At 35.8% G+C, this 27,343-nt stretch overlaps 1 protein-coding gene across 2 annotated transcripts in view; it reads left to right on the top strand.

Annotated features, from left to right (window-relative positions):
- The window catches only part of LOC132725733 (integrator complex subunit 13-like), an 86,084-nt gene that overhangs the window by 33,041 nt on the left and 25,700 nt on the right, over positions 1 to 27,343 (top strand). For both annotated transcript variants that reach the window (XM_060710921.1, XM_060710920.1), the window contains exons 5-6: positions 4,135 to 4,211; positions 11,073 to 11,230. In XM_060710921.1, coding sequence (XP_060566904.1) covers positions 4,135 to 4,211; positions 11,073 to 11,230 — 235 coding nt within the window. The remainder of the gene's footprint in view (positions 1 to 4,134; positions 4,212 to 11,072; positions 11,231 to 27,343) is intronic.

Below are 27,343 nucleotides of genomic sequence, written 5' to 3'. Positions count from 1 at the left end.
TTGTACAGAACTAATTGATGGATGATCACCAAACTTTGTCTGTAGCATTAGTCTTTTATCAAGTTTGCTCATATTAATTTGTTTGGCCCCTTTTAGGGGTCTCTAGAGCTGAAAATAGAAATATCTTTAAACATCTATTTCTACAGAACTAATTGATGGATGATCACCAAACTTTGTCTATAGCATTCTTAGGCAGTGTTTTATCAAGTTTGCTCATATTAATTTGATTTGCCCCTTTTAGGGGTCTCTAAAGCTAAAGATAGAAATACCTTTAAAGGTCTATTTCTACAGAACTAATTGATGGATGATCACCAAACTTTGTCTGTAGCATTCTTAGGTACTCTTTTATCAAGTTTGCTCATATTAATTTGATTACTGTATGTGTATTTAAATTCGCGGAAGCAAATTTTCGCGGAAAGGTCCACTTTGGGGGTCTATACAAATATTGGCGCTATTTTGAATTCGCGGAGGTGACTGCCAAAAATCATAAATTCGCGTAGACCACTCAGGTTAAAAAAGGAAAATTACTGTAATCATCGTGGGAGTTACAGTTATTTTTAAAACCAGGTGTCAAACAATACTCTATTGTACAGAAAAAAAGACATTGTCTAGCGGACAGATTATAGAAAACAAAAGAATGCCCGTTAACGTGCATAATTTTTCACAGTTTGCGTCATAAACGTCTTGACATCTGATCAGAGCATGTTTTGGTTTTTCTGAACAAACAATTAAAAAAACACAAACATAAACGATTTTAAATGATCAATAACTTGGAAAACAAAACACAATTACACAGTAAAGATTTAAATAAAATGTGTGAAAGCATATCACATACTGATATACATTGTTCTATAGAAGCGCGAAAATATGACTATTTAGAAATTATTGGTGTAGAAATGTTCGCGCTCAACATGAATTCGCGGATCGAATGTCACCGCAAAGATCGCGAAAATTTGAAGCCCGCGAATATTTCTACACATACAGTAACTCCTTTTACGGGTCACTAAAGCTAAAAATAGAAAAACCTTTGAACGTCATTTCCTACTGAAATAATTGATAGATGATCCCCAAACTTTGTAGCATTCTTAGGTAGTGTTTTATCAAGTTTGCTCATATCAATTTGATTGGCCCCGTTTAAGCTAAAGCTTAAATGCCCTAGGTCAAATTATTGTTTTAATATATTCTTTGCTCAAATTTGATATAAGAAAATATTGACAATGGATAATTTCCAACACTGAAAAGCAGTTGTTTCTGATGAGCGACTCAGGGCCATCATGGCCCTCTTGTTCTATGTACATATAGCAAAGATTTTGATATAAAAGGGTTTTTTGACATGACAAAACTTGAAATAATTTCTGGAGATTTATATTCAAATTGAAGAGAGACTGACCAACAACTTTTGTGCAAAATTCACTCACTTAATTTTTCCAAAGTTATTATTCTTATCATGAAAAAGGACACAAAATTTGAAAGCATTTCACCAATTGGGCTATGAAAGCATGTAAATACAATTAGCAATTTATTGCTGAGTATATTTCTTAATAACTTTTTAGTTCACCTGTCACAAAGTGACATGGTGAGCTTTTGTGATCGCTTTTCGTCTGGCGTCTGTCCGTCCAGCGTTCGTAAACTTTTACTTTAAACGACGTCTCCTCATAAACCACTAAGCCAATTTCATCCAAACTTCACAGGAATGTTCCTTTGGTGGTCATCTTCAAAAAATGTACAAAGAATTTAATTCCATGCAGAACTCTGGTTGCCATGGCAACCGAAAGAAAAAACTTTAAATATCTTCTTTTAAAAAACCCTAAGAGCTAGAGCTTAGATATTTGGCATGAAACATCTTCTAGTGAGTGTCTACCAAGTTTGTTCAAATAAAAGCCCTGGGGTCAAAATTGGCCCCGCCCCAGGGGGTCATTGATTTTCCCTATATGCATATAGTAAAAACTTAAAAAAATCTTCTTTTAAAGAACCCAAAGAGCTAGAGCTAAGATATTTAGCATGAAACATGTTCAAATGAGTGTCTACCAAGTTTGTTCAAATAAAAGCCCTGGGGTCAAAATTGGCCCTGCCCCAGGGGGTCATTGATTTTCCCAATATGCATATAGTAAAAACTTAAAAAATCTTCTTTTAAAGAACTCAAAGAGCTAGAGCCAAGATATTTAGCATCAAACATGTTCTAATAGGTGTCTACCAAGTTTGTTCAAATAAGAGCCCTGGGGTCAAAATTTGCCCCGCCCCGGGGGTCATTTATTTTCCTTATATGTGTATAGCAAAAACTTAAAATCTTCTTTGAAAAAACCCAAATAGCTAGAGTTTAGATATTAAGCCTGAAACATCTTCTAGTGAGTGTCTACACAGTTTGTTCAAATAAAAGACCTGGGGTCAAAATTGGACCCGCCCAGGGGGTCATTGATTTTCCTTATATGTGTATAGCAAAAACTTAAAATCTTCTTTGAAAAAACCCAAATAGCTAGAGTTTAGATATTAAGCATGAAATATCTTCTAGTAAGTGTCTACAAAGTTTGTTCAAATAAAAGCCCTGGGGTCAAAACTGGCCCTGCCCCAGGGGTGTCATTGTTTTTAACTATATGTGTATAGTAAAAACTTAAAAAAATCTTCTTTTAAAAAGCCCAATGAGCTAGAGCTTAGATGTTTAGCATGAAACATCTTCTTATGGGTGTGGGGGGGGGCTATATACAGGTGAGCGGGAAGACGGACAAAACCCCACCAGTTAAAACCCCACCACTCAAAATTTTATAGAGTGGACAAAACCCCACCACTAAATTTTATAGAGTGGACAAAACCCCACCACTAAATTTTACAGAGTGGACAAAACCCCACCACTTACCAATTATTGGGCAAGATTTGATGAATTAAAATATATATAATATACAGTACACATCTTCACATTTTATTTTTTAATTTCAATTTTAAGAGATTATACAAATAATTTACAAACTGTTAAATCAACATCAAAGAGCAGTCATTTATTTGAGACTGTGCCACATTTATGACCTTGAATTATCCATTATATTTAGTTTCTTCAAATTCATTTCTTCAATTTATTTATATAGAAAATAAACTACTTACTATAATCAAGAATGAAGCACATTTTCATCAATTAATGATTAAAAAATAGCACATTTTTATAGCACATTTTTTAATTTATTCAGTTCAGTCAATTTTCCTTCATTGTACTTAGTTTAAGTGGATACTGTGGCTGATAGCCTATAGAAACTCGGGTACGGTCTTCTCCTTATTGATGAGTTGTTCACACATTCTTTTGAGTTTTGCTGATGCACAATGTTTACAAGAAAGTTTTGTCCACTCTATAAAACTGAAGTGGTGGGGTTTTGTCCACTGTGTAAAATTAAGTGGTGGGGTTTTGTCCACTCTATAAAATTTAGTGGTGGGGTTTTGTCCGCTCTATAAAATTTTGAGTGGTGGGGTTTTAACTGGTGGGGTTTTGTCCTACATTCAGGTGAGCGACCTCAGGGCCATCATGGCCCTCTTGTTTGCAATGTTTTGATTTTTGCTATTTTTTCTGGGGTGAAAGGGGCTCCACTTAAACATTTTTACCTATTTCTCAGGTGAGCGATCCAGGGCCCTCTGGGGCCTCTTGTTTTGCATATCTTTCTGTTTTTTACACATGACAATGTAAAATTTCCAATGTGTGTTTATGCTTCTGGACCCCAGTGAAGTTTCTTTTAAGGGTAGCTGCAAAAATACTGGCCTCCATCGTCCTGTATAGAGTGAGACCAGCCTGCTTATACAGTATTGTATGTTTAAACATTTAACCTATTGGAACTGAATGGGATTAGCCTTCTTATTCAAAATGGGACAAGTCCATTTCACAAATTCAGCAGGGTAAGGGTTAACTGCAAGATTATTCTAGCAGTGATAACAACTAGTATAATTATGTCAACATTTTACAGTCAGACTAGCCTACATATATTTAAATTCTGGCTAGGCTGTATATTTTTGGCTATTTATCAATGGCAGTTTCAACTTAACAGCAAGACATGTTCATCATATAAATTCAGTGACAGGTAAAAAGATGAAAACTTCATCATAATGATATCTAACACTATGCAATCATGTAATCTTAATGAAATGTTACTATATTTTCAGCATTACAACATATAGAGAGGACTAGTAGATGCTGGCCAATGGTTATAAGTGACACAATTATCTTCAATATGGCATCTGTAAGCATCTACACAATTTACAATGAAATCAAAACTCCAAAGCATTTACCTTTAGTATACAGCCAGGTTAGCCTTCATATCCATGCTGTCCAGTTTACAATCCGTGCCGTAAACCTGACACATCTGTGCTGTGAAGCCTACACATCTTTGATGTCTACTTTACATCAGTGATGTATAGCATACACATCCTTGCTGTCTAGTCTACACATCCTTGCTGTCTAATCCACACATCCTTGCTGTCTAGTCTACATATCCTTGCTGTCTAGTCTACACATCCTTGCTGTCTAGTCCACATATCCATGCTGTCTAGTCTACACATCCTTGCTGTCTAGTCCACACATCCTTGCTGTCTAGTCCTAATATCCATGCTGTAAAGGCTACATATCCATGCTGTCTAGTCTACACATCCTTGCTGTCTAGTCCACACATCCTTGCTGTCTAGTCCACACATCCTTGCTGTCTAGTCCACACATCCTTGCTGTCTAGTCTACACATCCTTGCTGTCTAATCCACACATCCTTGCTGTCTAGTCTACATATCCAAAAAATGTAAAGGCTACATATCCTTGCTGTCTAGTCCACACATCCTTGCTGTCTAGTCTACACATCCTTGCTGTCTAGTCCACATATCCATGCTGTCTAGTCTACACATCCTTGCTGTCTAGTTCACACATCCTTGCTGTCTAGTCCACATATCCATGCTGTAAAGACTACACATCCTTGCTGTCTAGTATACACATCCTTGCTGTCTAATCCACACATCCTTGCTGTCTAGTCCACACATCCTTGCTGTCTAGTCCACATATCCATGCTGTAAAGGCTACACATCCATGCTGTCTAGTCTACACATCCTTGCTGTCTAGTCCACACATCCTTGCTGTCTAGTCCACATATCCATGCTGTAAAGGCTACACATCCATGCTGTCTAGTCTACACATCCTTGCTGTCTAGTCCACACATCCTTGCTGTCTAGTCTAGGCTACATGTCTGTGTTGTAAAGGCTACATATCTGTGCTGTAAAGGCTACACATCCTTGCTGTGAAGTCCACATCCATGCTGTAAAGGCTACATATCCATGCTGTAAAGGCTACATATCCATGCTGTAAAGGCTACATATCTGTGTTGTAAAGGCTACATATCTGCTGTAAAGGCTATATATCCGTGCTGTAAAGGCTACATATCCATGCTACTATCTGTGAAGTAGAGCCTTCACATCTGTGATGTACCAGTCTACACATCTGTGATGTCTCAGTCTACATATTTGTGATGTTAAGCCTTCACATCTGTGATGTAAAGCCTACACATCTGTGATGTAAAGCCTACACATATGTGATGTATCAGTCTACACATCTGTGATGTAAAGTCTTTACATCAGTAATGTCTAGTCAACACATCTGGGATGTAAAGCCGACACATGTGTGATGTAAAGTGTACACATCCTTGATATAAAGCTAACATATCTGTGATGTAAAACATATACATCCATGATGACTGTTATTTTGTGATGCCTACAACACCATTTGGCAGTCTGAACAGGAGGCTCTATACTCTTACCTGAACAACATCCAATATTCATCATGAATTGATTTCCCTAATATTGATAATAAAGTTATCCAAAATATTATCTGGACAAGTCTATTCTAGAAATTAAGCAGATAAAGGGTAAACTTGTTTCCAACTCTACAGAATACTTAGGTACAAAAGAATAACACCTTGCCTTTATCTTGAAACAAATCTATAAAAGCTGTAAGCATACATATTTTAGATTTTGTTCTTTTCTCTTTGCAGCCTTTTTAACAACAACAAATGTCTTTTTGGCTAAAAACAGTGTCATACAATATTTCCAGACTATGAAACTGATTGTCTGATAAATAATAAACATGAAGTTTAATGTCTTATGTCATTAAAATGTTAATCTATCACTAGTGTGATACTGGCATTTATCATTGTAATGAATGAGCAATTAAAGTAGCTGTGACTTCATATTTGTCACTATTGTTGCTTCAAATCCACATTAAATGGAGCTCTTTAATTCTTCCATCCACAAATCCTCACTGACACATGGAGCTCTTTAATTCTTCCATCCACAAATCGTCACTGACACATGGAGCCATTTAAGTTTTCCTTACACAAACCCTCACTGACACATGCAGCTCTTTAATTCTTCCATCCACAAATCCTCACTGACACATTGAGCATTTTAATTCTTCCATCCACATATCCTAACTGACACATTGAGCATTTTAATTCTTCCATCCACATATCCTCACTGACACATGGAGCTCTTTCATTCTTCCAACCACAAATCCTCACTGACACATGGAGCTCTTTCATTCTTCCATCCACAAATCATCACTGACACATGGAGCTCTTTCATTCTTCCGTCCACAAATCCTCACTGACAAATGCAGCTCTTTAATTCTTCCATCTACAATCCTCACTGACACATGGAGCTCTTTAATTCTTCCATCTACAATCCTCACTGACACATGGAGCTCTTTAATTCTTCCATCTACAATCCTCACTGACTCATGGAGCTCTTTAATTCTTTCATCCACAATCCTCAGTGAAACATGGAGCTCTTTAATTCTTCCATCCACAATCCTCACTGACACATGGAGCTCTTTCATTCTTCCATCCACTAATCGTCACTGACACATGGAGCTCTTTCATTCTTCCATCCACAATCCTCACTGACACATGGAGCTCTTTCATTCTTCCATCCACTAATCGTCACTGACACATGGAGCTCTTTCATTCTTCCATCCACAATCCTCACTGACACATGGAGCTCTTTCATTCTTCCATCCACAAATCATCACTGACACATGGAGCTCATTCATTCTTCCGTCCACAAATCCTCACTGACAAATGCAGCTCTTTAATTCTTCCATCCACAATCCTCACTGACACATGGAGCTCTTTCATTCTTCCATCCACTAATCGTCACTGACACATGGAGCTCTTTAATTCTTCCATCCACAATCCTCACTGACACATGGAGCTCTTTCATTCTTCCATCCACAAATCCTCACTGACACATGCAGCTCTTTAATTCTTCCATCCACAATCCTCACTGACACATGGAGCTCTTTCATTCTTCCATCCACAAATCGTCTCTGACACATGGAGCTCTTTAATTTTTCCGTTCACAAATCCTCACTGACACATGGAGCCATTTCATTCTTCCCTCCACAATCCTCACTGACACATGGAGCTCTTTTATTCTTCCATCCACAAATTGTCACTGACACATGAAGCTCTTTCATTCTTCCATCCACAAATCGTCACTGACACATGAAGCTCTTTCATTCTTCCATCCACAAATCCTCACTGACACATGGAGCTCTTTAATTCTTCCCTCCACAATCCTCACTGACACATGGAGCTCTTTCATTCTTCCATCCACAAATCGTCACTGACACATGCAGCTCTTTCATTCTTCCATCCACAAATCCTCACTGACACATGGAGCTCTTTCATTCTTCCATCCACAAATCGTCACTGACACATGCAGCTCTTTCATTCTTCCATTCACAAATCCTCACTGACACATGGAGCTCTTTAATTCTTCCGTCCACACATTCCTCACTGACACATGGAGCTCTTTAATTCTTCCCTCCACAATCCTCACTGACACATGGAGCTCTTTCATTCTTCCATCCACAAATCATCACTGACACATGGAGCCATTTAATTCTTCCGTTCACAAAACCTCACTGACACATGGAGCTCTTTAATTCTTCCCTCCACAATCCTCACTGACACATGGAGCTCTTTAATTCTTCCATCCACAATCCTCACTGACACATGGAGCTCTTTCATTCTTCCATCCACAAATCGTCACTGACACATGGAGCCATTTCATTGTTCCGTTCACAAATCCTCACTGACACATGGAGCTCTTTAATTCTTCCATCCACAATCCTCACTGACACATGGAGCTCTTTCATTCTTCCATCCACAAATCGTCACTGACACATGGAGCTCTTTAATGATTCCCTCCACAATCCTCACTGACACATAGAGCTCTTTAATTCTTCCATCCACAATCCTCACTGACACATGGAGCTCTTTCATTCTTCCACCCACAAATCGTCACTGACACATGGAGCCATTTAATTCTTCCGTTCACAAATCCTCACTGACACATGGAGCTCTTTAATTCTTCCGTTCACAAATCCTCACTGACACATGGAGCTCTTTAATTCTTCCCTCCACAATCCTCACTGACACATGGAGCTCTTGAATTCTTCCCCCCACAATCCTCACTGACACATGGAGCTCTTTAATTCTTCCATTCACAAATCCTCACTGACACATGGAGCTCTTTCATTCTTCCATCCACTAATCGTCACTGACACATGGAGCTCTTTCATTCTTCCATCCACAAATCGTCACTGATACATGGAGCTCTTTCATTCTTCTATCCACAAATCGTCACTGACACATGGAGCCATTTCATTCTTCCGTTCACAAATCGTCTCTGACACATGGAGCTCTTTAATTTTTCCGTTCACAAATCCTCACTGACACATAGAGCTCTTTAATTCTTCCATCCACAATCCTCACTGACACATGGAGCTCTTTAATTCTTCCCTCCACAAATCCTCACTGACACATGGAGCTCTTTAATTCTTCCATCCACAATCCTCACTGACACATGGAGCTCTTTCATTCTTCCATCCACAAATCGTCTCTGACACATGGAGCTCTTTAATTTTTCCGTTCACAAATCCTCACTGACACATAGAGCTCTTTAATTCTTCCATCCACAAATCGTCACTGACACATGGAGCTCTTTTATTCTTCCGTTCACAAATCCTCACTGACACATGGAGCCATTTCATTCTTCCGTTCACAAATCCTCACTGACACATGGAGCTCTTTCATTCTTCCACCCACAAATTGTCACTGACACATGGAGCCATTTTATTCTTCCGTTCACAAATCCTCACTGACACATGGAGCTCTTTAATTCTTCCGTTCACAAATCCTCACTGACACATGGAGCTCTTTCATTCTTCCATCCACAAATCCTCACTGACACATGGAGCTCTTTCATTCTTCCATCCACAAATCGTCACTGACACATGGAGCTCTTTCATTCTTCCATCCACCTATCTTACTTAATTGATAAAACTAGACTGTTTTTGTATAGCATTTAAAGCGTTGGACTTAAAAGCCTACTTAACCTTTCCTAAAACAAACATGAAAAAAAAGCCAGACAAACAAAAATGATTTTAATAGAGATTTCTTGTTACTTATGTTTCCATCACTAGTTTTTGTAAAAATAAGAAACTGAAAAAAAAACAACACAGTTTTGGATCTTTTGACTGATTAAATGAATAGTGTTTTGTCCTTGTGCAATGTGAATTGATGGATTAAAGATAAGAGTGAAATACTTCAGGGAATAACATCACTCGTCAAATATGTCCCATATAATTGCTGATTAATCAAGTCTTATAGGCAACTACTTATATAGACTTTTCTGATAATTCATTTAGGTTTGATTTTAAAACTTGCAGAACTATTTTATTTTTTAATAAATATACCGAAAAATAAAAACAATATAGAAATAGAAAATAAGAAAAATTTAAATAATAAGAGTTGTTTTTGTCTTAGTTAAAAAGGCTGCAAAGAGAATAGAACAAAATCTAAATTATGTATGATTACAGCTATTAAAGATTTGTTTCAATATTAAATCAAGGTGTTGAATTCTGTCAAGTTGAAAAAAAATTAACAGAATGAGTATCTGATGTGATATTGAGTTAGGTTAGTTCTTGTATATGGTGCATCATGTGACAATAAATGGTTCAATAATTTTTTAAGTTTTTTCACAAAATGCTTTTTATACACCTGTTTGAAAAACAGGTTGTATGATAGTTTCCTCCCTGAAGAGCAGACGGGCGGGTGGCATCCAATTTTTGTTGGAGCATATCGAGGATTTTTAAACAGAGATTTAAAATTTTCGCACCCATGAATCAGGTCTCTAGGTCAAAGGTCACAGTCACACTTAGAGGTCATTGAAAAATGCTTGTCTGGAGCTAAACTTCTACATGCATAGAGGGGATTCTATATAACATGGCACAAATGTTTACCATTGTGTGTCGGAGTGTCGCGTGAAACATTTAGGTCCTTGTGAACAAGGTCAAGGTCACACATAGAGGTCAAAGTTCATATAAAAATATGAAAATGTGTATTGGGACCATTTAGTCATCATTTATTGAGGGATTGAAAGACAATGGCCATTATCATAACTACTGGTGTGAAACATGTAATTTAGGTTAATATATGCAAGGTCAAGGTCACTAAAGATGATAAAATAAAGAAATTTTGTCCGGAGAAATTTTGTCCAGAGCATATCTTCCCAACGCATAGTGGGATTCTAATGAAACTTCTTAGAAATGTTTACTACTATGAGAAGCAGTGTCATGTGCCTGAACCAGGGCTCTAGGTTAAAGGTTAAGGTCATACTTAGAGGTCATTGGAAAATGCTTGTTTGGAGCTAAACTTCTACATTCAAAGTTTGTGATCGGGGACCATTTATTCATCATATATTGATGAATTGTAACACATGTAATTAAGGATAATATTTGCAAGGTCAAGGTCACTTGAGACGATAAAATATCCAGATATTGTCCTGAGCATATCTCCTAAATGCATGTCTATAATGCCTACATCTCTGTCAAAAGCTTTTGTGACAGATGTATTTTGCGGCAATGTTGCTCTTGTTCAACAATGTATTAGTCCAAAGAAAATGCACTATCTCTAATCTTAAATAGATCTCACATTTTTAATCTTTAATTGTTTCAGATTTTCATATAATCTTAACCTGTTCAATTTTTATATGTATTTTTAGCATATTGATCCATTACCTACATTACTTGTGAAAGAACAGCTGACAGAGGATGAAGTTATTGACTGTAAAAAGGCAATATATCATATTGTAGGTATGGAGAGCAGGAGTGAACCATTGCCAATAAACACAGCTGGCATCAGAGGGAAAGGTGCTAAAAGGTTAAGTTATTCTACAAATTATCATACCAGTTTGATCTAATTGTTATGTACCTGTTTGCTGGACTAGATAATTAGTTAATGTAGGGCATTTAAAGAGTAAAATACCAAGATAAAGCAGACAATAGTATAGAGCTTTGTAACTTTTGCTGAGTCTGGATGGTAAAATTCATTGAGTTTGATTTTACTCATGAAGAGCATCAAGGTTTTGTGATTTGTTCATTTTGACCAAGTTTTGGCCTGTTATTTTATTTTTACATATGTAATATATACCAAGAACTATTCTTCTATGCTTTCTAGAAAATTCAAACAAACTTTCACAAAACCATTGTGAGCCACAGAACTTTTAGGGTAAAGTGTTATCCCCCTGGTGGTCTGTCCGTCAATCTGTTGGCAGTTTTATGCCACAATCATTGAAAATCAGAGTATACAAGTATATATAAAAGCCAGAAAATTCTGTTGTTATACCCCTACCACAAAATATGGGGTGGGGGGCTATAATGGATTCACTTTGTCGCGTCGATCCGTCTGTCCGTCTCTATTTTCATGTCCGCTCTATAAATCCTATACCAATTGAAGGATTTTCTTCAAATTTTGCTCAAATGTTCACTTCAACAAGGGGATGTGCAGAACTCATGTTGCCTATGTGTCAGCTCAAGGTCAATGTTACAATTGAAGGTCAAATATCAAACAATCAAATATTACACAGTATGTCGTGTCCGCTCTGTAAGTCCTATACTAATTGAAAGATTTTCTTCAATCTTTGTTCAAATGTTCACTTCAACAAGGTAATGTGCAGAACCTATGTTAACGTTTTACCGGCTTAAGGTCAAGGTCACACTTGAAGGTCAAAAATTGACTTAGAAAATATTCTTAAATTTTAACATGTATTTGAATATTTCTGGAACTAGAAAAGGTATTTGCTTGAAACTTAAAAATATATATGAAGTGTCACAATTAAGATATGCAGGTCAAGTTTCATAACTCTGTATTGTATTTTGATAAAAGTTATGCCCCTTTTTAAGTCTTCAAATTTACATACAATCAAATATTAGACAATATGTGATGTCCGCTCTATAAATCCTATACTAATGGAAGGATTTTCTTCAAACTTGACTCAAATTTTTACCTCAACTGGGCAATGTGCAGAACCCATCTTACCCTTGTGCCAGCTTAAGGTCAAGGCCACACTTGAAGGTCAAAAATTGACTCAGAAAATGTTCTGAAATTTTAACATGTACTTGAATATTTCTAAAACTAGAACAGATAATCATTTGAAACTTCAAATATATGAAGTGTTGCAAGTAAGACATGCAGATCAAGTTTCATAACTGAAAAAAGTGGGAAGGATAACTTTGTATTGTATTTTGACAAAGTTAAGTCCATTTTTAACCAGGTTTTCCGAAGGAAAAAACTGGTTATTAGATCGAGGTATGTCGGCGGGCGGGCGGATGGGCAGGCGGGCGGGCGTAAACAATTTTTTCTGTGCGCAACTCCTCCTACATTTCTCGACGGATTTTGACCAAACTTTCACAGAAGCTTGTCATCAAGACTAGTGCCCTGGTGCATATTGTGGGGGTTTTGTGATTGGATAATATTTGACCTAATTATGGGCCTTTGTTTTTTTTCCTGATATAGAATATATATTGAACAATTTCTTCTGTGCGCAACTCCTCCTACATTTCTCAACGGAATTTGACCAAACTTTCACTGAGGCTTTGTCAGGGTTTTGTGATTGTATAATATTTGACCTAATTATGGCCCTTTGTTTTTTAGCTCACCTGTCACAAAGTGACAGGGTGAGCTTTTGTGATCGCTTTTCGTCCGGCGTCCGGCCGTCATCCGTCCGTAAACTTTTACTTTGAATGACATCTCCTCATAAACCACTCAGCCAATTTCATCCAAACGTCACAGGAATGTTCCTTTGGTGGTCACCTTTAAAAATTGTTCAAAGAATTTAATTCCATGCAGAACTCTGGTTGCCATGGCAACCAAAAGAAAAAACTTTAAATATCTTCTTTTAAAAAACCCTAAGAGCTAGAGCTTAGATATTTGGCATGAAACATCTTCTAGTGAGCGTCTACAAAGTTTGTTCAAATAAAAGCCCTGGGGTCAAAATTGGCCCCGCCCCGGGGGTCATTGATTTTCCTTATATGTGTATAGCAAAAACTTAAAAAATCTTCTTTGAAAAAACCCAAATAGCTAGAGTTTAGATATTAAGCATGAAACATCTTCTAGTAAGTGTCTACAAAGTTTGTTCAAATAAAAGCCCTGGGGTCAAAACTGGCCCCGCCCCAGGGGTGTCATTGTTTTTAACTATATGTGTATAGTAAAAACTTAAAAAATCTCTTTGAAAAAACCCAATGAGCTAGAGCTTAGATGTTTAGCATGAAACATCTTCTTATTGGTGTCTACCAAGTTTGTTCAAATAAAAGCCCTTGGGTTAAAATTGGCCCTGGGGGGGGGGGGTGGAGGCTTATATACAGGTGAGCGACCTCAGGGCCATCATGGCCCTCTTGTTAACCAGGTTTTCCGAAGGAAAAAACTGGTTATTAGATTGAGGTATGTCGGCGGGCGGACGGGCGGGCGGGCGGACGGGCGGGCGGGCGTAAAACAATTTCTTCTGTGCGCAACTCCTTCTACATTTCTCAACGGATTTTGACCAAACTTTCACAGAAGCTTTGTCATATCAACTGCCCTGGCGCATATTGTCGGGGTTTTGCGATTGGATTATATTTGACCTAATTATGGCCCTTTGTTTTTTTTCATTATATAGAATATATAGTGAACAATTTCTTCTGTGCGCAACTCCTCCTACATTTCTCAACGGATTTTGACCAAACTTTCACAGAAGCTTTGTCATTAAGTGCCCTGGGGCATATTGTCGGGGTTTTGCGATTGGATAATATTTGACCTAATTACAGCCCTTTGTTTGTTTTCCTTATAAAGAATATATAGTGAACAATTTCTTCTGTGCGCAACTCCTCCTACATTTCTCCACGGATTTTGACCAAACTTTCACAGAACCTTTGTCACCAAGTGCCCAGAGGCATATTGTCGGGGTTTTGCGATTGGATAATATTTGAACTAATTATTGCCCTTTGTTTTTTTTCCTTATATATAATATATAGTGAACAATTTCTTCTGTGCTGAACTCCCTCTACAATTCTCAACGGAATTTGTTCAAACTTTCACAGAAGCTTTGTCATCATGTGCGCTGGGGCATATTGTCAGAGTTTTGTGATTGGATAATATTTGATCTAATTATGGCCCTTTGTTTTTTTACCTTATACAGAATATATAGTCAACAAATTGTTCTGAGCTGAACTCGTCCTACATTTCTCAACGGATTTTGTTCAAACTTTCACAGAAGCTTTGTCACCAAGCACCCTAGCACATATTGTCGGGGTTTTGTGATTGGATTATTTTTGACCTAATTATGGCCCTTTTTTTTTTTTTCCTTATACAGAATATATAGTGAACACTTCTTCTGTGGCAATTCCTCCTAATTATTCATGTTTTACATTGCACATAGTTACATTGTTTGTTGCTTGTATTTGTATTTCAAATACAACATAATAATCTACAATGGTGATAATTGAAAACCTGGTTTCATGGCATTGCCATGTTTCTTGTTTTCCTTATACAGATGATTATATAGTGAACAATTTTTACCATGCACAAATTCTCCTACATTTCTCAACGGATTTTGACCAAACTTTCACAGAAGCTTTATTATCAAGTGCCCTGGTGCACAATATCGGGGTTTTGTGATTGGATTATATTTGACCTAATTATGGCCCTTTGTTTTTTTTTCCTTATACAGAATATATAGTGAAAAAATTCTTCTGTGCTGAACTCCTACATTTCTCAACGGATTTTGTTCAAACTTTCACAGAAGCTTTGTCATCCAGTGCCCTGGCGCTTTTTGTCGGGGTTTTGTGATTGGATAATTTTTAGCTCGACTATTCGCAGAATAATCGAGCTAATGCAGTCACCCATTTGTCGGCGTCGGCGTCCCTGTGGTTAAGTTTTTGCATGTAAGCTGGTATCTCAATAACTACTGAAGGGAATGGATTGAAACTTCACACACTTGTTCTCTGTGATAATCTTAGATGATTGGCACAAGTCCCATAACTCTGATTTGCATTTTTACATAATTATGTCCCTTTTTCGACTTAGAAGTTCTTGGTTAAGTTTTTGCGTGTAAGCTGGTATCTCCATAACTACTGAAGGGAATGGATTGAAACTTCAAACATTTGTTCTCTGTGATTATCTTAGATGATTGGCACAAGTCCCATAACTTTGATTGCCTTTTTTACATTATTATGCCCCTTTTTCGACTTAGAAATTCTTGGTTAAGTTTTTGCGTGTTAGCTGGTATCTCCATAACTACTGAAGGGAATGGATTGAAACTTCACACACTTGTTCTCTGTGATTATCTTAGATGATTGGCACAAGTCCCATAACTCTGGTTTGCTTTTTTGCATAATTATGCCCCTTTTTTGACTTAGAAATTCTAGGTAAATTTTTGCTTGTAAGCTGGCATCTCCATAACTACTGAAGGGTTTGTACCTTTTCGGACAATTTTATGTATTCATATAGGTAAGCATTATTATATTCAATGAAACAACCTTGTGACAACTTTTCGAATAGTCGAGCGTTACTGTCCTCCGACAGTTCTTGTTTATCTAATTATGGCCCTTTGTTTTTTTTTCTTATACAGAATATATAGTGAACACTTCTTCTGTGGCAATTCCTCCTACATTATTCATGTTTTACATTGCACATAGTTACATTGTTTGTTGCTTGTATTTGTATTTCAAGTACAACATATTTATCTACAATGGTGATAATTGAAAACCTGGTTTCGTGGCATTGCCATGTTTCTTGTTATGTCTTTAAATTTATTTACTATAATATTTCTTAAACCAGAACAATTATTTACTTGTAACTTAAAGTCTATATGAATATGGTTACAAGCAAGCTCAGATGACGAAAATTCTACAATTCCATTGAATTATGACACATGTTATGCCCCTTTTAGGCTTAGAAAATGTTCAGATATAACCATTAATATTTAGATGTTTCTGAAACTAGAACAACTATTCACTTGAAACTATATAATATATGAAGGGTCACAAGTAAGCTCAGTCAGCAAAGTTTTTCCACTCCTAATTACATTTTGACATAATTATGCTATTTTCTTAACTTCACTGCTTTTGTTTGTTTTAGTACATTGGGAATATGAAACGTTATTTGTTACTGTTTCGAACATGATTTGGCAATATATATTTATACTATTACAAGTACAATTTGTCTTTTTTTCACTAGAGATAATTTCTTTTTATGTATATGTATTTGTGCCACTAAAGTTATTCCTTTAACTACCTTTCCAAGTCGTCTTCTGTCAAGGACATTGGTGGGGGTATGAATCGCATTCAGCAATAGTTCTAGTTACTCTCTGTTTTTTTTTCTGTTGATTACCAGCCTTGTAATACTTGATGTCTTTTTTTTCTTCTTTATTTATTTATATACGAGGGCTGATTGATAAATTTGTGTAACTATCCTCTAAAAACCAAATTACATTTATTGAATTACATGAAAACTCGAATAGAGGTAAACCAAAATGTTTGCAATTACATTTCCATATTGCCGAATATAAATCAAAATTTTACTACGAATACACCGTTTCCATAGCAACCATTGTCCTGTGACTTGAAGCACGCTGTATTTTAAAGTATACATGATATAGTATAAATGTCACTGCAGGAAGAAAATTAAAGCAAATTTGGCACTAACACGTGAAACGTTAGAGTGACGTCTTGACGTCATTTCCTGTAAAATTATAGACGATGTGTTGAACGGTTGTTTCACAGCAGCGTTAACCTTGATGTCTACCAAACGGCGAATTACGTCAGCAGACAAAATTGAATTACAAACTGTAGTCAAGTTTTGTGTGGCACTGAAACTTTTACCGAGCAAAATTCTTAAAAAGATAGAAAATTCAAAAACATTGCCTACTGCTTGAAAGACATTTGTGTATAAATGGCATGAGTGGTTTAGAGAAGGAAGAACATGCGTGTAAGATGACGAAAGAACTGGTCTGCCAATGTCTACAGTTACTGTTGAAGGAGGAGCTGAGGGGCCAACATTTTGAAACATCATTACAGCTACGCACCAGGGTGCGTGAGATAGTTTCGTTGTTTATTTCAGACTGGTTTAAAGTGACTTTTGACCAATGGATACACAGGCATAAGAAATGTGTCGCCACTGGGGGTAATTACGTTGAAATAGTGAACCGGACATTAGACTTTGATGTTTAGGTGATGTCATCATGTGACAGCGTCGCATCGGCGTGCTTCAAGTGTAGGATAGTGTAATGTTTTGATTTTGCATGTAAACTTTATTGTTTAATATATCTCAATGATTTATTTGGCTTTTTGTCAGTCGAGAGAGTAAAGGTATCTCATGATGTAATTTATTTGTTAGTTTTTATGCCCCCGGGCATATAGTGATGGAACTGTCCGTCCGTCTGTCCGGACGTCCGTCTGTTCGTACGAGGTGAACATAGAACGGCAAGTTGGATTTTTCTTAAGTTCTACCTGTACCAATGGCTTCATAATTTACACACTTACTTATCCATACAAAGTATATGATCTGGGCAAGTTACATAACTATGGCTTCCATTTGCACCAAGTTATGGCCCTTTTCAGCACTTAAAAAATGAAAAATGGTTAACCTAAACCGGCAAGTTGGAAATATCTTATGTTCCATTTGAACTAATGGCTTAACTTAACACTTACTTATCAATACAATGTTCATGATATTGCCAAGTTATATAAATGTGCCATCCATTTTCCCAGTAATTTCCCTTTTTATCATTTTGAAAATAGGGCCTTGAATGGTTAACCTATTCCGCCAAGTTGGATTTATCAAAAAATTTCACCTAATTACTTAATTTATTTAATGATATCTTTCATATTTGGTAGGTGGATACCTTTAACGGTCCTCTAATGTTTTGTGGCGTTAGGCGTCTCTAAGTCAAGGTCAAGGTCACTTGTGTAAAAAAATAAATCTAAACATTTCTGCTCATACAGCCTTTATTTTTAAGTTAATGTCTTTCATGTTTATAATAGTCATACCAAGGGAGGTCCTCTTCCTTTTCCTTTAGTAAGGGTCATTTGGGTCAAGGTCACCAATGTCAAAAATAGATTTTTTACACTTTTACAGGTGTATTAACCTTATTCTATCGACAGATGTCTTGTATATTTTGTAGGAACATAAAATTGAGGTATTCTCATTTGGATGGAGGTAGGGGTCAGTTGGGTCAAGGTCACGAGTGCTAAAATAGATTTTTACACTTTTGCTCATACAGCCTTTATTTATTGACAGATTTGTATTATATTGGTAGGAAGATAACTTACATGGTATTCTTCCTTTGGATGGAGTTAGGGGTCGATTGCGTCAAGGTCAACAGTGCTAAAAATAGATTTTTACACTTTTGCCCATACAGCCTTTATATATTGACAGATTTATATCATATTTGGTAGGAAAATAAGTTACATGATATTCTTCCTTTGGATGGAGTTAGAGGTCAGTTGGGTCAAGGTCATTAGTGCTAAAAATAGATTTTTTACACTTTTGCCCATACAGCCTTTAATTATTGACAGATTTATTTCATATTTGGTAGGAAAATAACTTGCATGATATTCTTCCTTTTGATAGAGGTAGGGGTCAGTTGGTCAAGGTCAAGGGTGCCAATTACAGATTTCTACACATGAACGGTTTTCTTCTGTACAAATTAGCTACTTCACTCTCTAAAGTTAAATTATTGACAACAGTGAGCGCGGGGGCATTTGGGTTTATCAAACACAGAATCTTGTTCTTTTAATGTTTAGGAAGTAATACAATTCCGCGAATTTGTCAATCAGCCTTCGTATTTTGATTTCCGTTGAAATCCTTTATAACATTATAGAGACTTATTCTACATTTCAATCAAATTGTCACAGACATATTGTCAATAAGTTTCCTAATGCTTATTTAAGGGGTTTCTTTTATTTTTCATGATTTTATCCTGTTTGGGAAATTAGGCTACATGTATTTTTATTGGTAGTAAACCTGGTTTTGTATCAATTCAAAAAGTTTAGCACTTTATTGAGTCTAGAGTGTTGAACAATACATTGAGCATATGTTTGAATACAACATGTAGCTTAGATGATTGAATAGAATATTAATCCTGAACAGTTTGAATACAAACTCTTAAAAAGTAGTACATATACGAGGTATGATCAAAAAGTTCTTCGCCCAATTTACTTCTAGCCACTACACTAACATTTACACATGATACGGTGATACTGATATCTTATTGAAGATAACTGACTGAGTTACATGTGGTTTTACACAGATTAAGTAACATAAAACACACTTTGATCAGTTGAGGGCTGTGTCATTTAGACAAAATGGAGAAAGTTAAAATCAGAGCCGTCATTAAGTACCTCTGTAAGAAAGGGATGTCCCCAAAGGAAATTCATGAAGACTTCATGGATACAATTGGGAAGGAGCCCCCTTCCTATAGCACTGTGAAAAATTGGGCTGCTGAATTTAAGAGGGACAGGGAGGGCATTGGAGATGATGAACAGCCTGGAAGGCCAAAAGAGGGCGCCAACGATGAAATTGCCGAAGCTGTGCATGATCTAGTCATGTGCTACAGAAGTTGAGACCTGCGAAGCATTGCTCGGTACAAGCTTTGGTTCAGTTCAGGCAGATCCAACTGATGGCTATGGCATGTCAAAGGTTTCTGCTAGATGGGTCCCCAGACAGTTGACTGACGACCAAAAACGGACTAGGCTTGACATTTCAAGATATCTTTTGTCTGAACCTGATTTTATCTACCGGATCGTAACTCAGGATGACATGGGTCCATCCTTCGATCCAGAATAAAAAAAAACAGAACTTGCAGTGAAAGTGGAAGCACCCTGGCTCACCCCCTCCGAAGAAATTCAAGAGGGAAGGCGATGGCTTCAATTTTTAGCTCACCTGTCACAAAGTGACAGGGTGAGCTTTTGTGATCGCTTTTCGTCCGTCCGTCCGTCCATCGTCCGTAATCTTTTACTTTAAATGACATCTCCTCATAAACCACTACGCCAATTTCATCCAAACTTCACAGGAATGTTCCTTTGGTGGTCACCTTTGAAAATTGTTCAAAGAATTTAATTCCATGCAAAACTGTGGTTGCCATGGTAGCCAAAACAAAAAACTTTAAATATCTTCTCCTAAAAAACCCAAAGAGCTAGAGCTAAGATATTTAGCATGAAACATCTTCTTATGGGTGTCTACCAAGTTTGTTCAAATAAAAGCCCTGGGGTCAAAATTGGCCCCGCCCCAGGGGGTCATTGATTTTCCCTATATGCATATAGTAAAAACTTTAAAAATCTTCTTTTAAAGACCCAATGAGCTAGAGCTAAGATATTTAGCATGAAACATGTTCTAATGGATGTCTACCAAGTTTGTTCAAATAAGAGCCCTGGGGTCAAAATTGGCCCCGCCCCGGGGGTCATTGATTTTCCTTATATGTGTATAGCAAAAACTTAAAAAATCTTCTTTGAAAAAAACCAAATAGCTAGAGTTTAGATACTTAACATGAAACATCTTCTAGTGAGTGTCTACCAAGTTTGTTCAAATAAAAGCCCTGGGGTCAAAATTGGCCCCGCCAGGGGGTCATTCATTTACCTTATATGTGTATAACAAACACTTAAAAATCTTCTTTGAAAAAACTCAAATAGCTAGAGTTTAGATCTCTTAAAGCATCTCTCAAAGAGTGTCTACAAAGTTTGTTCAAATAAAAGCCCTGGGGTCAAAATTGGCCTCGCCCCGGGGGACATTGACACTATATGTGTAAAGAAAAAATTTGACCAGCTAGACCTTAGATGTTTAGCATGAAACATCTTCTAATGGGTGTCTACCAAGTTTGTTCAAATAAAAGACCTGGGGTTTAAACTGGCCCCGCTCCGGGGGCCTATATACAGGTAAGCGACTTCAGGGCCATCATGGCCCTCTTGTTTTGGATAGTCAGGGGATAATCATGATTGACTATCTTGACCAAGGTCATTCCATAAACGGTACGTACTATGTAGACAAATTGAGAAGTCTGCGTCAAGAAATCACGCGTAAAAAGGGGCAAACTGACCAGGGCTGGCAAAATCTCAGAAAATTGTACTTGTCCACGAACAAGTAACTTAAGAAATTTACTTGTCCGTACTCAATGTTCACTTTACTATATTTATATGTAATATTTACTGCAAATGTCAATAAAGAAGAGCAAATATGATTATGAACTTTCTTCAATTTTATTTAACATTCTGTGTCATATGTTTAGCAATAATATATATCATTTTTGAAATATTTAGGCAGTACATTAAAGTAAGGAAGACGTGATGGACAAATTATGTGTATTTTACTGCAAGGAGCATTGTTCTTTTGCCAGCGCTCCTTTCAGATTTTCTCTTGTGTCAGTTGCACCCAAATTGCTCTAAAAATATCTCTACATTTTTTGCATCCATGTACCATTTCTCTTTCATTCACTCTTTATTCTATTCATCTATATAATTAAGAAACAATATTGGTTTAGCAGTGTATCGGCTATTTAACACCGGTTTGGAGTTTTGATGCGTATGAATTGACCACAAAGGCCGTAGGCTTTAGTGGTTAATTTTTTCGCATTAAACGACACAACCAGTGTTAAATATCCGATAAACACAGCTAAGACCGATATTATTTTGATTCTAACAGGATAAAATAAGGAAGATCACTAATGTTATTTTTTTCAAGCGGAAATAACTTCCGGTGCTGATTTTCGTATAACGCTGTTCGATTTTCGCACCCTACTGTCGCAAAATATAGAAATTATCAAACAAAAGAAATAATAAGAAAAAAGTTATTTTATCAAGTTTTCAACAATAAAAACTTACTTCTTAGAATGGATTGTATTGTGTTAACATCAGTGCCCCATTTATCATTATTGTATATATGAAATAACGTCAGCTTGTTTATGAATGAGTTGTATACTTAGGATGATGTCATTACGCTGATTACGGATTGGCGCCATTTTGTCGAAATATTTATTAACTGATATGGATCAAATATGTGGCGTTAGTGTGAGATATTATTTCGGTATTGTATGAAAAGAAAACATTATAAGAACTGAAAATGTTTTTTATTGTTGCTTTAAAAGGCTTTGTAAACTGTATAGTTGAGGGTGAAAACATAACAGGTGCCTATACAAGTAGTCCCTTGGCAGTTTAACACCGTTTTTTTTTTCCTTCTTTGTCTATAGTGACAAAAGCATGTGGCGTGTTAGAATAATGATAATAATAATCAGTGCCCCATTTATCATTATTGTATATATGAAATAACGTCAGCTTGTTTATGAATGAGTTGTATACTTAGGATGATGTCATTACGCTGATTACGGATTGGCACCATTTTGTCAAAATATTTATTAACTGATATGGATCAAATATGTGGCGTTAGTGTGAGATATTATTTCGGTATTGTATGAAAAGAAAACATTATAAGAACTGAAAATATAAATAAAAATGCTTTTTATTGTTGCTTTAAAAGGCTTTGTAAACTGTATAGTTGAGGGTGAAAACATAACAGGTGCCTATACAAGTAGTCCCTTGGCAGTTTAATTCCTTCTTTGTCTATAGTGACAAAAGCATGTGGCGTGTTAGAATAATGATTTGAATCCTGTAAAAAAAATCAAATCTACTCTTGTGTTAGATTTGTCAGATTGATGATGGGGGTAATGATATATGATTATCACAGAACGGAAGTATCATATGGTTGCAGCAGATGATTTATGAAAATTGGACATCATCATCATCGGTGATGACAAAACTGACATGTATACATTTACACCAGTATTAGACAGTCAAAAACAAAGATATATTCACTAGAAATCTTTACATAAGATAAAATATAAAATGACTTTGTATATATATATTCAAGCAGTCAAATTGCCGATCTGATTCAACTAATTATGCGTAAATATTCCCGAACGACCTGGAAAAAATGTGTTTAATTTTCATACAACACAGCAGTATTTCAAAGACAAATTGTTGCGATATGATCTTGAAGATTGTGCAATACTTGACACTATGCTGTGTCTGCCATCAAAACAATAATGCACCTGAAAAAACCACTGCTTCCAAATATTTAATTTATAAGTCAATTTTATGGCAGAATCCTCGTTGCTACCGGATATTTTTATTGCAGGGGCTAAGTTATTAATCTGTGTCGGCAGTCATAAACTAAAACAAATATGTACCCCAAAGCGCATCAAAACTATGACGTGGTCAACTAGTAATCATAAAAATGCTTGATTAATATACATTAGTTGAACAAACATTTTATTCCATGCTTCAATTTGATATGTCCTATAATAAGTTAATTGCCATGCGCATGCAGTAACTGCGTGACATAAGGAAAACCCCTACACTGGTTGGTCGCTATTTATGTAAACACTTGAAATATAGTAATACCCTAATATTATGCATGAAATGCCCTTTTGAATGATCTTTATGATATCAGACTTGACATGCTATTTTTCATATCAAGATGTGATTTTCCTTCTGATTTATTTGAAAAGAACAAGATCTTTTCTTCAGAATTCCTCTATTAGCGGCCAAAATTTACTTGTCCACAGACAAGTAAACTGTAGAATTTTACTGTCCCGGACCTACAATTGTACGACTCTGGCAACTTGGACAATTGATTTTGCCGCCCATGCTGACTCGAGGCGTTCTGCTCCTGCACTACAATCGCCAGCTCACACATCCCAAGTTGCAATGGCTGCTGCAACTGACTGCGGCTTTGAAATTCTTCCCCATGGCCCATATTCTCCGGACTTAGATTTATTTCCAAAAGGTAAACATGTTGCATGATAAACAAACACAATATAAATTAAAACAATTACGAATAAATAAATGAATAAATACTATATTATCTAAACTATGACATGTTCCCAAAACCAAGGATAGATCACAAAAAAGGGCAAGCTCTTATTTCCATTGTGGTTCTTAGCATTGGGAGGCACGACAAAGAGAGGTATTTCATAAAAGAAAAAAAATATTACTTAAGAAAAATCACATTAATGAAGGATATCATTTAAAATTATCACAATTTAAAATGTAATGTAATTCATTAAAAAGTCAATATCACATTCAGAAATAATCACATGCATATTAAAAAAAGATTACATTAAAAAAATTATCACAGTTTAAAGGATTATTGTGATTTATCACAGGGACCATGGTTTATTAACCTTTTACCACATGAGCATAATTATTGTGAAAAATGGCCGTTTTCATTGAAAAGCCTCCTGTTACAAGTTCAAACTACTATAAAACTATGAAAAATGCTTCAATACTGATGAAACTTGGTACAAATGTTGACTGAATCATAACCTCTGCAACAGCATGCTCAATCTTTAATTTGCTGTTACCATGGCAACTCAAAATTGCAAAAAATCACTATTGTGCATTGTATTTTTCAATCAAAACTGATTTCAAAGTGCTGCAGTGCATTGAGATAGAGTTAAAGGCTTTTCAGCGTTTGTCACACATCACCTTAAGATCACCCTTAGGCCATTTTTAGCCTGTCACATGTCCAAAATTTTCTTGGCAATGAGGGGGACTACCGCCCCCTCAAACACCCCAAACAGAAGGGGGCACATCCCCCTTCTGGCAACCCCCTGTTGTATCATTTTGATGGGGGGCGCGCTGAAAAGTTTTTAAAAAGGCTTTTCAGCGTTGGTTACACATTACCTTAAGATCGACCTGAGGCTATTTTTAGCCTGTCACATGTCCAAAATATTCTTGGTGATGAGGGGGACGGCTGCCCCCCTTCAAACACCCAAAACAGAAGGGTCCAGCCCCCTTTTGGAAATCCTATGTTGTATCATTTTGATGGGGGGGGGGGGGGCTGAAAAAGTGATCACTTTTTTTAATAACATTTCTTAAACGAAAAACAGTGTTTGGGGGCCTAAATAGGGCATTTTTCACTGTTTGAGGCCCCAAAAGGGGGGGGGGACAAAAAGCCGTCCAAACACGTCTATATCAGGGAAAAGGTTAAGAGTAACTAAAATATGATCATACAGTTATGAGTATGTAAGGAAAGAACATGCCATAGATTACACTATTCAAAAAAAGAGAAAGTTTTTAAAATCTTAATAAAAAAAAAAAAATTCAAAAAATGAAACAGTAAACCTGAGCCGAAAATAATTAAAAAAAAAAATGAAAACATAAAATTTTCTTGCAAGAAATTTTAAGAAAAACACTTAACATGATTCTTAAAAAGTGACTTTTTGATGGCTACCTTAAAACGATGAATTTTGTTAATTTCAGTCATACAAGTTGGAAGACTGTACCAGAGCTTAGCACCAATAAAACTAAAAGACTTTGATCCAGAACCTTTAACTTTAGGAAGACAATACCCTCCTACCTGTTTCCGAAACTGAAAACCAAGCCTCGTGGTAGACGTTTTGGAAGTGATATGCATAAGAATTTTCTAGTTATGTGTCATAGACTTTTTATTGATATGCACAAAACTTCTGTTGATATGCGTTAGAAATTTCGTTGACATGTGCGATGATTTTGTTGTTGATAGGCTGCAGAAATTTCTTGGTTATATGCACTATGATACGAGGAGCACCTTTTGGACGTCTAAGGGACTTAGCAAATGGAAGGTGCCGGGCTGGAATTAAGAATTCAAAACGATTTTAACTTTTTAATTTATTTATATCCAATTCAAAACTTCGAATGATTATAATTACAAGAAGAATAAAACAGAACAACTATAGAATGAAATGAAACTACAAAGTACACAATCATTTACATGATTATTAAACATGTACAGTAAATCATTTATTATTCAAAATAGTATAAGACAATACCTTAAAATTACCTGAATTAAAAGAACAGGGAATTAACACATTAAAGGGGAATAACTATAGAATGAAATGAAACTACAAAGTACACAATCATTTACATGATCATTAAACATGTACAGTAAATCATTTATTATTCAAAATAGTATAAGACAATACCTTAAAATTACCTGAATTAAAAGAACAGGGAATTAACACATTAAAGGGGAATAACTATAGAATGAAATGAAACTACAAAGTACACAATCATTTACATGATCATTAAACATGTACAGCAGATAATTCAAAATAGTGTACAAAACTTTACAAAGTTTATAAAAATAGGGAATTAATATATCAAGGGAAATAACTCGCTTATTAACTTAGTGAGAAGTACCTGTCAACAACGAGATATTAAAAAAATAACTTTACAATAACATTTTACTATGAATTCAAGAAGCTTCTAACTTAAAACTATTTGTATTATAATTATAACAAAGCTTACTTGTACAAGACTTTGTCGATGAAAAATTTACTTTGTAAATCAAAAATGTACAGTAAATGAAATTATGTACAACATATTGTAATTTGATATTATATCTTCAAGACATGAAATATTAAAATGAAGTAAATAAAATAATACTTATAATTAAAGGTTCATGTTTGACTTAACATGATTATAAAAATATTATGTTGTAATACTTGTAATTAAAAATGTTAACAAGTTTTAAACTATATTTACAAAAGTACAAATTCTAATTATGAATATGAAAAACACAATATTTATAATGTTACAATCAATATTTATAATGTTACAATAAAGAAATATTGTAAGAAATTAAACATACATGGAATCAAGAGTTGAAAATAAATTCAACTTTTTATTTTATTAATATCCAATTCCAAACTTCAAATGATGAAGTCGGATGGTTTTCAGTTGTTTTAATAGGAAAATACTGATTCCAGGTGACCAACAAGCTGGAAGCCAAGGGTATGGCATGTTTATTTTATTAATAAGGTCTTAAACCATAGGATTAATAATTTTCAAAAAGGTTTCAATAGTTTAGGGTTTTGGAAAAGAAATCATAATTGTTATTTAACAGTTTTCATTTAACAGAAAAAATGCATAAAACCATTTATAAACATACAAAAAAATTGAATTTACAAATATAATCAACTATTTACAT

The sequence above is a fragment of the Ruditapes philippinarum genome, unplaced genomic scaffold (assembly GCF_026571515.1).
Source record: "Ruditapes philippinarum isolate M1 unplaced genomic scaffold, ASM2657151v2 ctg884_1_1_1_1, whole genome shotgun sequence".
Taxonomy (NCBI): Eukaryota; Metazoa; Mollusca; class Bivalvia; order Venerida; family Veneridae; genus Ruditapes; species Ruditapes philippinarum.
Note: the sequence above shows the minus strand (reverse complement) of the source record. Positions and strands in the feature narration are given on the sequence as shown.